Source organism: Corvus brachyrhynchos, unplaced genomic scaffold, assembly GCF_000691975.1.
Source record: "Corvus brachyrhynchos isolate BGI_N302 unplaced genomic scaffold, ASM69197v1 scaffold452, whole genome shotgun sequence".
Taxonomy (NCBI): domain Eukaryota; kingdom Metazoa; phylum Chordata; class Aves; order Passeriformes; family Corvidae; genus Corvus; species Corvus brachyrhynchos.
Window position 1 is genome coordinate 955894 of NW_008236764.1, and position 15338 is coordinate 971231.

Below are 15338 nucleotides of genomic sequence, written 5' to 3' on the forward strand. Positions count from 1 at the left end.
AGGTCTGTAACAATAATATGGAACACCACCACAGAAAATAAGATTGCAGGGGCCAGAAAGGACTTTCTAACAAAATCACATCTGTTATCAATTGATAATATTTTCACATAGAAGAACTAATATTAGCTGCTCAGCTGCATTTAGGCATGAAGTTCATGGAGCTGGTGGAGACCTGGTCTGCAGTTCTCATTTACTAAGTAGCCTAAGACAAATGTGGCTTTGTAGCATTACACAACACACCAGCAAGAATTAATTCCACAGCTGTGAGAACATTTATAAAAGTCACTTTGGAAAGTCAAAGAATAATTTAAGAAATGATGGCACTTACTTTAGAGGTCAAGACCCAGCAGCCAACAATTCAGAGGGGAGTAGGCAAGGCGAAGGGGTTATGTGACAAACAAATAATTGAACATGCAAAGAGCCTCATTAACATACAATGACTGTCTCAGTGTTAAATGAATTTCACAGCATGAGCTCTGCCATATGCTAACAGACTGACATACTTTCTTAAATAAGTGTGGCTGGTTCTGGCTGTACAATTACTCGTGTCCCCAGTTTTTGCTTACGGTGTCATTTTGAACTGCTTAGCTTAAGAATAGCTTATCCTGCAAAATGAAAAATCTGAGAAGGACCGTAATAAAATAATCACCTGATGAAATAGAAGACGGGATAAAGGGGAAGAGTAGCAGCTGCTTTCAGAAGTCTGTTTCTGTACTTGGGCAAGAGATAGAGCTCTGCATTTCAGAAGATGATCCTACAGTAATTATTCAAAAAAATATAAATACTTTTCCCTATTGTTAAGTGACATCTAGACAGATAATGTGTGTCAACCAGCAGTGATAAGCTATGACTGAAGCAAATTAAACTGCCTTCCTATTCCAAGAAGGAAAAGAAATTGGAAGGTAAGAGCAGATCTGAAGATGAAGCCCTGAGGGCCCACAGCTTCTTCAGTTTCAAGATGAAGTTCCTTCTCTCAGTAGGTGACAATAAGGAAAGGTTTATTTATCTAATCCATACAGATCTGTAACACCTAAAGACAGCTCCTGTTTATTTCCTGACAGAAATAAAAATTTTTGTGTTCCCTTCTCACCTTCTACCTTCAGCATGGACCTGTTTTCCACTATTTTTAGTTGCTCTATGGCAACAAGCACAAAAGGTTTAGATTCCAGCCACATGGTGTATTTGGACTCCCATAACAAAACCAAAGACCTTTAACCCTGCAAACTTCAGGATGTGCATCAGACTATTAACTGAAACAGCAGCTCAACGGGAACAATCAAATTAGTAATATTACCCACACGTTGGAAAGCAATGCTCATAGAGAGCACAAAGAGTATAAGAACATTTAATGCCGCTGGAATTTATTAGATAGTACCTTTTATTTCTCAGTTTCCAATGCAATTCTCCACTACTTATTGTCATGCTTCCAAAAAACTCATCCATTTTTCATTGGGACCTTCCCTAGTTTCCATGCCTTGCAGTACTCCATGCAATTCCAGAAGAATAAAGACCATGCAGCACCTTGGCTGGTAAAAATAGGTAGACTCTTTTCCACTCTTGTCCCCAAGAGATCTCACTACAGTTCAGTGAAAAAGTTCTGGTTTGTTTGTTTCTTCTCCATCTACATCCCTGAGGCTTTGCTGTTTTAAGGATATGGGTAGTATCTGTACTCCCTCTCCTATGTTTACGTCTCTGAGCCAGTCTAATCTTAGAAGGAAAAAACAAAATGCTTACAAGAAGTGTAATACTATTGACACTTTCTGCCTTTGAGGGAAGCAGATGCAGGGCAGAGGTGAAGGGAACAACCAGTACTGTCAGTACACCCAGGAGAACTTAGTCCCAAACATGAGACTACAGAAAACAGCAAGATGACAAGTAGGTCCTATTACCAACTGCCACAGCTTTGAATTAGGGGCAAGGACATGCCAGGCCTAACCAGGCCTTTTGGTGACTCGGCCAAAGCCCAACACTATGAAGCTATTCTCACTTTGATGCACATGGAAACAAGACACAAAGACCACTTTGAACACAGCAACCTCTAGCTCTTGAGTACTGTGAGAGGTGCTGCAGCTGGGGACGAATCTCAGGCAGCTGCCAGCACAGACCTGTCGGTGTGAAAGCTGGCTGACTTTGAAAGCAGGATTTTTGCCACATGACCAAACATCAAAGAACTGTTTTCTACTATAGTTTTCAATCAATCCTCCTCCGTAATTCTGCAGGGAGGCACACAGACTGTGTGCATACTCTGTCACCTGCTTCCATGTAGGCAGACAGAGCAGTCTCCCCCATGTACAAGTCTGCACACCCACAAGTTTGCACATCCACTGGAACATGAAGGGAATAAGAAATATGGCCTAAACATCTTGCTGCTGCTATTTTGCCCGATCTTACTGTTCACGCAGTTCTAAGTTCCTCTCAAAGTCCTTTCCACTAACAGTAAATTCAGCATAACACATCTGTATATTTACTCTGAACTAATGACAACCTGGGGCAAGCCACGAGGCAGCGAGCACAGTCACTGCACACATCCAGCCATTATAAAATTTCTTTCTCTGTCTCAAGTAAAACTTTTCTGTATCCCTGTCAGGGTAGCAGCTACGTATGTCAGAAAAGATACTGAGTGCTGCACACACAAAATTTGTGGCTTTTGTTAATATTAAAAAAATGTCTAGAAATTCCCAACTGACAGGTGACATGTTTAATACATGGCTTGACAATTCCATACCACACTTGCCTGCAATATATACAAGAGAGCAGGAAAAGATGAATTATTACTGAGTGGCTAAAAACACCACTTCATTTTGAAAACCAGTCAATGTCAGATATTAAAACTAAAATAAGGCTTTAAATGCTGTAACCATGAGCTAAAGATTTCAGAGGTGGAAATTCAGTTTGGCTGTCTAACAAGACAAATTATAAATTAATATCCAAGGTAAGTCATCTTTATTATCAATGTACTGATTTAACCCAATTATTGTGCAGTTCTGTATAAACACGTGCAACAACTTATGTATTTTATTTATTATTCAAATGGAGAAGTCAAAAGAGAAGTTTTTACTGAGATAAGAAGAATTAATTAAGTATGGATGGAACTGACAGAAACATCTCTGTCTCCAAAACATTTTAACTTAGATCTGTCCGGTGTCATTATAGACTCATAAATCTTTGTAGTATGTAAGGACCAAGGATCACATTTCTTAAGTAGATTTTTTTTTTTCTGTCCCTAAAGGTCAGTACAAGCTTTTATGCTTTAGGACATCAAGATCTTCATAGGAAATATAAGCAACTATGGCATTTCAGATAGTTAAAGTAGTATAATGCTAACAGTTAGAAGTGGAACTGCTTAGAAGGTAGGCAAACAAGGCACGAGTTAGCACCAAGGGCTCTGGTTACAGCATTGGCACAGCTGCACACTGTGATCTTAAGGTAGGGACTGAAGTACTAGAAGCAGTTTACCTATCAAGGACTTGCCTACATTTACACATTTTTTTGGTCTCTTCTAAGAGCCCTACTACTGCTCAAATCCTTTCAGAGAAGGCAAGAACAAGAATATTATCCTCAGCAGCATGTTTAGCCACACCTCTGATCCAGTAATTTCAAGGTATCATGTTAAAATAATGAAAATACTCCTGTTTCTACCCCATTGGCTACTTACTATAAATATGACATAATATAGTTGTTAAAGTCAGTATTCAAGTGATGAAAGTTCCTGATATTTTGGCAGTTCTTTCAAATACGAAAACATTGGTGTGATGTGCTGTGCCAGTAATGGTCACAGCATCACTCAATAGGAACTGAAGACACAGATGCCAAAGGGGATAGTTTTGGAGCAAAATGCCTATGTTGGAAAGCAAGGAGAAAAGAAAATGGCTATTACAGCAAATACCTCAGAAATTTTAGTCAGCAAGCAGGCAAACAGAACTTCCCTGAACATCTAACATGAAACATCTAGTACTGCATGCTCATTACAGGTGAGACAATGCATGATATGAACATGAAACTCTTAATGATTTCAGAAGACTGAAATTCAGTGTCAGAAGCATCAGCTCTCAATTCTTTAAAGACCAGTGATGTGATAGCATAAAACGAAATTCTCAGGAAGTACATACAGGCAATTAACCTCTGCCTAACAGCTACCATCTTTCACTCTCATATCTTGCAGCCTGCAAATAACTTTGACAAGCTGATCCTTACAAAGCTTCAAGTAGCAAAGGATCAGGCTGCTTTTTGAGCATTTTGCAACGAGGCGAATTTGTTATTTTCCACGATTTTCAGACATACACCCTAGTTATTGTATTTCAAACTGCTCAGAGAATTGGACCTCCTACTTAGTTTCCAAACATTAAAAGCCTGAAGTGATTTGAAAACCAAGAGAAGACATGAGCCAGGCCTTTAAGGAGAACAACCAAGTTATTCAAGGACAACCACCTTCAGCTTGCCATTAAGAATCTTGCATATAAAAGTTGGTTGCTATAAAGCCATCACAGGACCAAATTTTCTCTTTATACATACTTGCTGATTAACTGCTGAAGAGGAACTGCATTTACCTTCTTCTAATGTACAGACCCTGCAGTATCTAGAAACTACCCATAACTTAAATCTGTATGTTAGAGGCTACCAGGGAGAGTTTGATTCTTTGATCCCAGGACAGCAGACAAACGTTAGAATTTACATTTCTCCTGGTATCTCATAATTGACTACTGCCTCCCTTCTGTGGGCCACTTGTCCCGCTAACCTCCCATTCTGCCATTTACCATTAAAAAAAAGGATGCCCCCTACCCCCCAGCCACACAAATACATTGGAAGCCTGCAGTAACAGTCTAGAGCCCTAAACCAAAGCCAGGGAAGGCCCTAGGCAATGTCATTCTGACATACAGTAGTGATCTGTGTGCCACAAAGTAACTGATAATGATTATTTTCATTTAACAAGCTATTTTGACACCACTATATTCTTTCTACTCTCCCTGAATACATTCAGTAAGTTCTGATATTCCCTTTTCCCTGCCACCACAGAACTCATCAGGGGCAATACCACAATTATATTGAGGGAGCTTTTGAAGTTGTTTTGTTAGGTTTTGCCATCTAATATTTGTATGGAAACAAGTGGTAAAACCAAAATTTCACTCTTGGATCTACACTATCACCTGGATTTCCCCTTACACATGAAAGGAATTCAGCTGCTGGCTCCTAAGCCTGGTAAGTGGAGCAACACTGCCCCGGGAGCCTGACATGAGCAGTTAGAGGTTTGGCACCCAGCATACACACCTTGAGTAGAGGCATGGCAGCTTGGCAGCGTGCAGTTTTTGTGTTCTTCAGGAAATGAGATTCATCCTGAAACAAAACAAGCATGAAGGCAAAGTCAGTTCAGATCCACAGTCCCAATGCAGGTGACAGAACAAACTCCTGGTATCCTCAGCTATCTAGTATTACAAGCCTTTCATTCAGAGGATATTTCAGGCATTGGGATAGTCCCATCAAATTCTAAACAAAAAGACAGGATGCAGAGTAGCAGGCTTCTTGCATTCAAACCTGCAGCTGCAAGCAAATGGAACAAAAATCAAACCTTGCAGGCATGAATTATAAATGAACACCAAAAAAAAGTGAGCAGAGGGGGCTGGAGAGGGAAGGAGAAAGAGGAACATTATTTCCATAACTGATGCTCATTTGCCCCTATATATCTTTTAAATGCAGCAAACACAGGAGGCCTACACAGTGCCAGTTCTCTTAATAAGGGGTTAATGCAAATGATAAGGAAAAAAGAAATCTAATTAAGATCCAACTGTTCTGCTGATAGGGCTCACCAGGTGGGTAATAGTCTCCTACTTCAGACATCACCCTTAAATGGGCTTCATTTCTACTGCTACAGTAAGGCAGAACTTAGGACACAAAACGTAATTGGCACCCTCCAAGGGTATAGTCTCATGTTTTCACATGTGTAGAAACAAGCATGCAAAGACAATGCAACTGCTCAGCCTCTCAGGCACACCTTTCTCCCTCCTAAATAACAAATAAGCTACATTAATTTTCCCAGCCACCAAAAGCAGACTGGAAGAAAAGGCAGAAAAGCTCAGCACTCAGTAGGACTACTCTCACCTGGAAAAACCTACAGAGGATCCAAATTTGAACACAGAAAGACCATCTGCCAGTTCAGGGCTGGTTAAAAGCTCCAAGGCAGTAGCCTCAAGCCTACAAAATAATAACCTGCATTTCCACCTTGACAGTATGTTTTGTTAGAGAATGTGTAGGAGAAAGAAATATAAAAATGAAAAACATCAGCTCCTCCATGAGTAGTTTGGTCTCCAAAGAACTCCATCTATTACCACATGCCCATGTGATGCTGAGAAACAAAAAGATAATTATGTCCCAACTGTCATGATCTTTGGACAGGTGTATATGTGTGCTGAACACTAGACTGAGAACATCAAACACTCATCGTAAGCTACATATACACTTTTGCTCTCTATTGATCCAAGCTGGATTTGAAACACTAGATGTTTTGAATTTTTAGTAACTGAAATCCAGAAAAATGCCATTTACTGTGGCTCTGTAAAAAGATAAAAACTGGAATTTGAAGTAATTTACAAAAGAAATTATACAAGTGATCAAAGAAGGCTTAATGCAGCTTGTCAGTGGAACACAAGCTAAGGGAGATTTTTTTGATGCTTTACCCACATACTTGATGTTGAAAGGTTATCTGGTTTACTGGAAAAAAACACTAACACCATCCTGAAGTCCAGGACTTAAGAAGACAGAACTCCAAGACTATTTTATTGACACACCACATTAAACACTTTTCTCTGCAGCAGAGGACATGACCAAGCACGATGAAATCAGAGAGGCACTGTAACCAGTAAAAGTGAAAACACTGCCTTAAGAATCAGAAGGGAATTAAACCCTACCAGTTATTTCAAAAGGTTTCAGAGAAACCTCATGCTTGTACTCATGAGGACAGCTGTGATCACAGCCACAATTACAAGATACTTTCAGTCCTAAATAAGGCCGACTTCACACTTCTTTGCTGTACAAAGGCTACCCCATTTGCAGCATACAATTAACTTACAATGATAACTACTTGGAATGTGCTCTTAAGTAGCTTGTCCATCCTGCTGAGGAGATCAAAACTGATGATGTTGATCAAGCTTCCTGTTAGGTTGTCTTTGCCACTCACTATGACATTGGTGCTTCCTGAACTCAAGGATGGAAGCCATCTGTGAAATGCCTGGAGGAAGAGGAAAGAAATTAATTGCATTCTGGTGCTTATGCTCTTTGTCAAGATCCCAAAGCGCTACACAGAACATCCTCAGGAATGCTTAGAACATGGAGCCACCCCACCCACCATTAGACATCACCTGGGAAGCAGCCTTCCCATGGCAACCTCCCTGGTAATGGGAACACCACGAACAGAATTCGGGCTATAAAGCAACATCCACTTTACATAGCAAGGAGAGCTCAAACCCTATTCTTTCTTCTTACCGAAAAAATATAAAAATAAAAGACAAACAAAAGAAACACAAACAAACCAACCCCCGTAAAACAACAATAAAACAAACAAAAAAAATCTGATCTGTAATAGAAATGTGCGTAACCTCCTGACAAAGTTACCTGCTATGCTCAGAGCCAGAGAATGCTGTGACCACAGCTTACAGGGAAATTTAGTTTTCCCACTCAACAGGAAACCTAACTGGGAAACACAGACTTCTGAGCAGTAAACATCTATCATTATAGCAATGTTTACTCCATGGTGAGGGTGAAGTACAACTCACCCAGATCAACAAAACTTTTCCACTACCTCCTTTTCTTAAAAAGTCCACCAAAAAAAAACCCCCAAAACAAACAAACAAACAAACAAAAAAAAAAAAAAAAAAAAAAAAAAAAAAAAAAACCAAAATGAAAAGATCAAGCTGACAACACACCAGCTGCTCTATGACAGCAGCTGAAATACATGTGGTAATAGTCATTCAATCAACCTCTTGAAATGCTCCATACACCAGAGCAAGATATCCACCCCCAAATCCATCTGTTAGCCAGACCACCCACCATTTCCCTTGCAATTTTGTCCCCAGTGACACCAAGCTCTCTACAACATTTGAGTTCTGCTGATGCTACTCTGCAGAAAACTGGCTGGGCCCCTCAGGATCTGGCCCCTACAAAAATGTAACCAAATGGTGATGAGAAATGGCAGCTCTGTCTCTAGGAGCTTTGCCTGTTGAAATCCCCCAACCCTAATCATTCCTCTCCACTGTTCAGCAACCTCATGCAGCAGCAGGAGGAGTTAAATGTGAACTTCTCACATTTCTCAGTATGTGAGAAACTAACAATTAACTATCCTTCTCCACCTCCAGAAAGCACCATAACCAAAATGAGCCACCATGCAGGCAAGGTTAGATACCAATCATAAAAGTAGGTGCCGGACACCACGTCAAAATTTAAGAGAAAGGTGGCAGCAAAAGGAAAGTATCTGGAAGCTCCTACTGTACTGCCCTCTCCCTTTATAAAGGGTATGTGACTAATTTACACCATAAAATTGATCCTGAATTTCTCACAGGATGCTGACCTTAGTCCACAAGAAGTGCTACAAAACTGCCCTGTTAATTATTTAAGTTTCAATGCTGAACTCCAAATGCACATGGGTGCAACACTTCTGACCCAAGAGTACCTCGCCCCTTCCCACCAGCTTCCTATGGCATCTTGACTATAAAGTCACTCAGTGGCCTGAGCACAGAAAGCCAAAATAAAACAGTGATAACTCTAAGGTGAAGAAAATTTATGCCAATTTGGTTTCAGAGACACCACAAAAGCTTCTACCATTTCAGTAAAACACATCTGTGCAAGAATGAACTGAGTAGATTACAGACTATAATAAATTTCACCTTCTGAATTTCTGTGACACATTTTTCTTACATCTGCATCCATCACATACTCAAAAAACCAACCAGATCTCTAAAGCAAGTGTCCTGACAAACATCTCCCACAAGAGCCTCCTAGGCAGTTGGGAGTAGGGGAAGGAAGAAATCAAGCACTCAAATTAAAAAAAAAAAAAAACAACCAAAAACCAAACAAAAATGCCTTGTATTTCTTAAATTTTTTGAAGCAGAATGTAGAAGTGTATTTGCAGTTGCCCAATACTTCAGGAAACCAAACTGTTCCCAGTGGATATCCCACAGAAGCAACGGATTCAGGTTAGGTGTTGTCCCAGAGGTCTACAGACCTTGAGATTTCAAGTATGATGAGCATCACTCCCTTTTTCAGTAAACAACTTTATTTTCTTTTCATCCTGCTTTTTGTTGCACTACTGGATATTAAAACACACACCAAGATGCTCTAACAACCTGATTACAGCACAAAACCAGCAAATCCCAATCAATGCTTTTCTCATCAACGCAGTATTCCAGGAAAAGCTAAACTCCCACCTCCTCTTTCTCTGGAAAGAATTTACTGACCTAAAACCTTTGGCTCACCTTTTTCTCCCACAGTGAACATTTCACTAGCCTATGGCAACACAACAGCCTCAGTGTACAAACTATGGCAGTGATTTATTTCAAGATACATTTCTCAACCATATGAGCTTTCTTGGGCTTTGATTAACACTAATGAAGGACTCAGAGGAGTCAGCAGCATACACTAGACAGGCCAAAAAATGTATTATGACAGACACTTAATGATGATGATAATGGGGCCTTTTGAACAGAGTGGAGAATCCCAGCACCTGGGCCCCTGTTCCAGCCAAGGAACTGGCAAATACTGCTACAATGGGCTCAAATACAAGAAAATTGCTTGAATATAACTATTATCTTTGACACTGATGAGTAAAATGTCCCCTTGGAGCCAAGCGACTTGCAGGAACAAACTTAACAGAGGGTCAGAGGAGATACTTTCTCTAGTTCTCCCTCTTCCCAACAGACCAGCTGGACTACAAAATCAGCCAATAAAAAAACCAAAAACATATACCATACAGTCAACGCCAAGCAATTTCCCACCATCAAGTTTCTAAATCAGCACAATCTTCTGTTTCTTTGACTTAATACATTTAGAAGTTTAATTTTTGCGAAGCACAATACAGTCTAACCATCACACAGGCTCTTTACTGACCACATGCACTTGCCCAAGCTCACGGTACCTCTGCCCATGTAAACCTCACAGAAGAAGGAGTGACCACCAGCAAGGGCCTTTCCTGCTGGTAATAGGCAGCAATGCAGATGGCCTGGATGGTCTTGCCCAGGCCCATGTCATCCGCAAGAAGCAAACGTCCGTTTCTGGAAATTGCAAAACTGGGGAAAATAGAGAGGGAAAGCAGAGTCAGGAAATGGGTTACTATCTGGCAACCAAGATGAACACAAGTCATGACCAAGCCTCTGATGTGGATCACCTGGAAGTGATCTGGGTTCTTCAGTCTCCCTTAGTCTTCATACAAGTGAGCAACTCTCACTAATCTCTCAAAGCTTGGAAGCTCCTGAACAGAGTGGTTCAGCCCAGTCCTTAGAGACTTTGATTTCTTATGAGAAGTAGTCTCAAGACCTTACAGTTATTTAAAGCACATTCTTTCCATGATATTACTCACATTGTGTTCCAGAGTTCATTCTGGCTGAGCTAAGAAATGATTACTAAAAACAATAGCAATTTAAGACCATTAAGTACAGACTGTCCTGGACTTCATATTGAAATCAACAACTAATGATCATATATGATGGGGACAGGGACATTTAAATTTTTATCTGTACATATAATTACTAATTTTAAATCTTTTGGGGCCTGGGTCCCATTTCCTCATCTGTTTCCATGCGTATTTAATATTCAAAAAACAACAACAACAGAAGATATGTTCTTGGAAAAAAAACCAATTACCTTACAAAATAAAAAATCATATGACAGTTATGTACATACTGAATCACAAGAGGCAGATCAGAGATGTATCATTTGAACAATTTTTTAGACTAGAAAAATACTACTTTCCACCTGACTCATGATGAATTCTATCTAGAAATAAAACAGATGTGTCACTCAAAAAAATCCACCCCAAAAAAAAATTTAAAAAAAAAAATCCCAAACAAACCATACTATACTAAACAATCAAAAGCCCAGAGTGCCAGAGTATAACAGACCCAGACTCTAGAGAAATGCAGAACCCTTCATGGAGGAGAAGGCAACCTGGGCACCAATATAAACTACACAATTCTAGACAAGGACTAGCTCTTAACAGCATGCAAAAATGACATACTTCACACCTTCCCGCTGAAAGGGCATGAGGCTCGTCACAATTTTGGAGTCCACTACTGAAAGGTCAGCATCAGGAATGTCTGTCTGTGATGGAGACCTCTGTAGATGAGCTGCAAAGGTCCTAATTACTGCTTCGGGCAGTGGCTCCACTTCTACGGACACGAGGCTCAGTAACACTTCCACTGCAAAGAACAGAGCAGTTTATTATCTGAAGGGACAACATACACACAGCTTCCATTATGGATGTCAGGACACAACCCTTAACCTCATCAACAATATCATATCATTTCCTATCTTGAAACAGCTCACAGAAATCATGGCATCATGCACAGGTGTTAACCTGGCCTCTTCCCTAAAGCCTATTTCAGAACCACACAATGAATCACATCTCTTCTCCTCGTACTTAGACTTGGTTATAAAAAAACTGAAAATCTGATGCCATCATTCAGAGGTGATTGCTACTAATCCAACTGGAGCTGGATTATTCATGCTGAGGGCAGTTTAGGGCACACTCTACTCAGAGATGAAAGTACAGATTTGAACAGAAGAACTACTGAACCCTAGAAGGCAGGGGCATCTTTATCTTGACCTTGGGATTCTGTAACTCTGAGGTTTCCACCGTGCCGAAATCATCAGGAGTGACCCAAGACAATTACTGAAAGAATATAATTCATCTTCAATTTTGAAAACTCTCTTCTCCTCCTGTTCCCCAAATTCACACAGTTGGGGTCTGCCTCCACTTTACCACCCTTGTTTACCACATTTGGGTAAGAAAACAGGAAGGACCTCAAGACTCAGAGAAACAGTTCTCGTACCACCAGCAGCAGCACTCAGCCAGCCATCCTTCAGGACCAACAGCACCTCCCTGCTCAGCTGGTGGCCACTGCTGTTCTCCTGGACAGAAGCAGCTTACCGGCCAGAACCAGCTCACAGGCAGTCACTTCAGTTCCTCAATACTACTGTTCTTTCACCCACAGAGCCTCACGACTTTACCTTCCCAGTTGGACTAAAGGGATCCCCAGCATCCATTATGCCAAGACCTCAAAGCCATCATCTTTTCAACCCATGCATCGTAGCAATCACAGCATCTAGCCAATTCTCCTCCTGGACAACCTTATCTTAGTCCCCTCCAGCAGCCTCTCCATCCCATCCCTCCAAAAATAAAAGTGTTTCTTTTTAATCCAACAGTTAATTTCTATGAAAATAAACACCGGTTTAAAACACGCAGTGAGCTGTGACCAGGAAAACGTATTTAATAATTTTTGCCCAGTGACTATGAAATGAAAGACATCTCTACACTAGGAACACAAATGCAGGTGCACAGATTTTCATTGCAAGAAGCAACTTCCTTTTTTTATTTAGTAGTCGGTTCGTATATGAAGCCCAGAAGACAATAAAACCTGCTTGGAAAAACAGCTAAAATAAGAACTCACTATACCAGCAGTAAATGCACCAGAATTCAGTTAGGTATTTTTGTTTCAGTTATCTCTAAGAGGAAAACAGCAGGATGGACCCCTGCCATATAAAGGCGGAAAGCAATTCCAACAAATATACATATGAAAAGATTTCCACTTGTGGTTGGGCAATGACCAAACTTTATTAACTCTCCAGTTTAATTTATACTTCTTCAACAGCAGGGACTCTCTCCACCCAAAGAACAGCACAAGCTTGTTATTACACTCACAGACCGAGCTATGTGTTCGCATAATTGCTACAATTTGCTCACTGATAATTCTGTTGCTATTGTTCTGTACATGAGCTGGGAGAGTGATTAAGATATATCTGCCACCAGCATGATTCATCCAACAGACAGTTTTTAGTGAAGTGACCTTTATATAAAGATGACTGAGCAACTAGGCAAAGAGACATTAACCTCTACAAACAGTTCCCAGCTAACAGATCTCTCTGCTGGAAATGGCAACCAGCCTTTCTAAATTATCTTCTTTTTATTTTGATGTAGGCAAATGAACAGGCAACAAAGCAAATGCTGTTCTTCTAAAAGGCATGTGCTAGAATCCTCAAATGCCCTCACAAATTACGCTCTGCAAGATTCATGGATTTTTTTTTCCTTTCCTCAAATCTGTGGTATTCTGAATACCTCATGTAATGTGTACAACTGCCAGCCAGCATGACCGAGCCTATGACAGACTGGGAGGTGATGTATCTGCTCAGACTGCCTGGCACGTGCTAAAGGGTCAGGCCCTTTGCATGTATAAAAGGCTTTTGACCAAACTGTGAGCGATCATCAGCTCTCACCAAAATCAGGGCCTGTCAACATTCCAACCCTGCAGTTTCACAGCAGTCTCCTCTATGACACACTCGTTTTCAAGACCTGGCATTCCTACACCGCCCCACCACATGGCTTTCCATCCTACAACCATTACTAATGTTATTAAGACATGCATCATAGAAGCATGCCCTTACTCAATTATTAAACATTCTGGTATCCCATGGAAGTAGGAGCCCATGCTGAAGAAAAACTACCCTGAGAAGCAGCATTTCAGCTCTGAAACACTCACACTACCTAAGGATGTGTGTAGAGCACCTGTCTTATTATCCTTCTGAAACTTAGCCCAACCAAATTCCACAGCCACAAACCCTCACATGAGCACCAAGCCAAACACAGCATGCCGACTGGGATGATAAATAATAGTTGTAATACTTAGGACCTGTGTAATGCTGTTCATCTCAAAGCACTCTAAACTTTAATAAACATAAAAACCTAAGAAGCAGATGTGCTACAAGCATGATGCAGAGACTGGATTATACTGCAAAGTTGCATCTATTAAAAAAAAAAGCAAAACACCAAAACACAGTTCTACATTTCAGTTCAGCAAGTCACAGTTTCAGCAGCATTACACAGGTGCATAAAGGCAAAAAGCAACAGACAGAAACTGATGCACAGGAAGTTCCACCTGAACATGGGGAAGAACTTCTTTACTGTGCAGTGACTGAGCACTGGAACGGGTTGCCTCCCTGGAGATATTCTAGAACCGTCTGGGTGCACTCCTCGGCCTTGTGCTCTGGGATAATCCTGCTTGAGCAGGGAGGTTGGACCAGATGATCCACTGTGCTCCCTTTCAGCCTTACCCATTCTGTGATTCTGAGTCTGCTGACCAACTTCTACCAAGAAATGAAAACTGTACCAACACTATGTGCTTAGATTCCACCTGCCAGGAAAAACATCATGCTCTCCTAAGAAGATTTTTCCTGTTAATCTTTCTTTTAAGCCCCCAAACAGCACCAAAACATTTCAGCACAGTAAGAAATTCAGCTTCAAAAATGCCTCTGCTTCAAGAAGATCTATATACTTCCATAAGAGAAACCAGCTCTTCTTGTTTGCCTCAGAATCAACTCATCTGTGGAAGCAACCCCAATTCTAACCTGCCGCATACCCACTTAAAAACGTAATAGTTCTGTTCTGCCTGCAAAGCCATTATTACCAGCAGTAACATATGAGGCTGAACAAAAGCAGCTAGACAGGACCCAACTGTAACTGTGGGTGATCTGGTTGTTACAGAGGTCATCATCTGACTTGAAAACCTAGTGCTCTGACCTGAAAACCAAAACTTGCTGAAATGTGTGAAATGAATTAGCACAATGTCATGCACACTGCTTAAGAAATTAGAAGCAAAACTACCTGATATATATTTGTTTTCTAAGCTTGCTGTGACAGTTTATGAATTTATATTCACACAAAAGGGGGAAAAGTGGGCTGGCACTGAGGGGAACACATCTAAAACAAATTTCTGTAAGGACAGGTAGGCTTGGCAGCCACCATGCCCACCTCTTCAAATCTGTAAGTGGGAAGATAGGAATCCATTCTTCTGCAACTCCATAGTTCAAGTAACAATGCTTTAGATTATATGCAATAAAAATAGCTTTGTGATAGTAAATACACCCATGCTCTAAGAAATGGTACAGAAATTCAGCGCAGAATCTGTCAAAATCTAAAGTTGCCCTCCCAATGGGGCCCTATAGCACTGTCATAAGTAACACATTAATAAAGTTTTGAGTCTTGGCAAACAGTGTAAATGTTTGACAAAACAGGAAGACACTGGCCTGATGGTTTGTTAGCAGCTTGTCTTTCCAGAGTGAAAATAAAGAAGAAATGAACATAGAAT

At 40.6% G+C, this 15338-nt stretch overlaps 1 protein-coding gene across 6 annotated transcripts in view; it reads right to left on the reverse strand.

Annotated features, from left to right (window-relative positions):
* SMARCAL1 (SWI/SNF related, matrix associated, actin dependent regulator of chromatin, subfamily a like 1) overlaps nt 1-15338 on the reverse strand; it is a 40749-nt gene that overhangs the window by 18651 nt on the left and 6760 nt on the right. For all 6 annotated transcript variants that reach the window (XM_017727304.1, XM_017727303.1, XM_017727300.1 and 3 more), the window contains exons 6-9: nt 11216-11396; nt 10118-10268; nt 7061-7219; nt 5266-5331 (exon numbers count right to left, since the gene is read on the reverse strand). In XM_017727304.1, coding sequence (XP_017582793.1) covers nt 5266-5331; nt 7061-7219; nt 10118-10268; nt 11216-11396 — 557 coding nt within the window. The remainder of the gene's footprint in view (nt 1-5265; nt 5332-7060; nt 7220-10117; nt 10269-11215; nt 11397-15338) is intronic.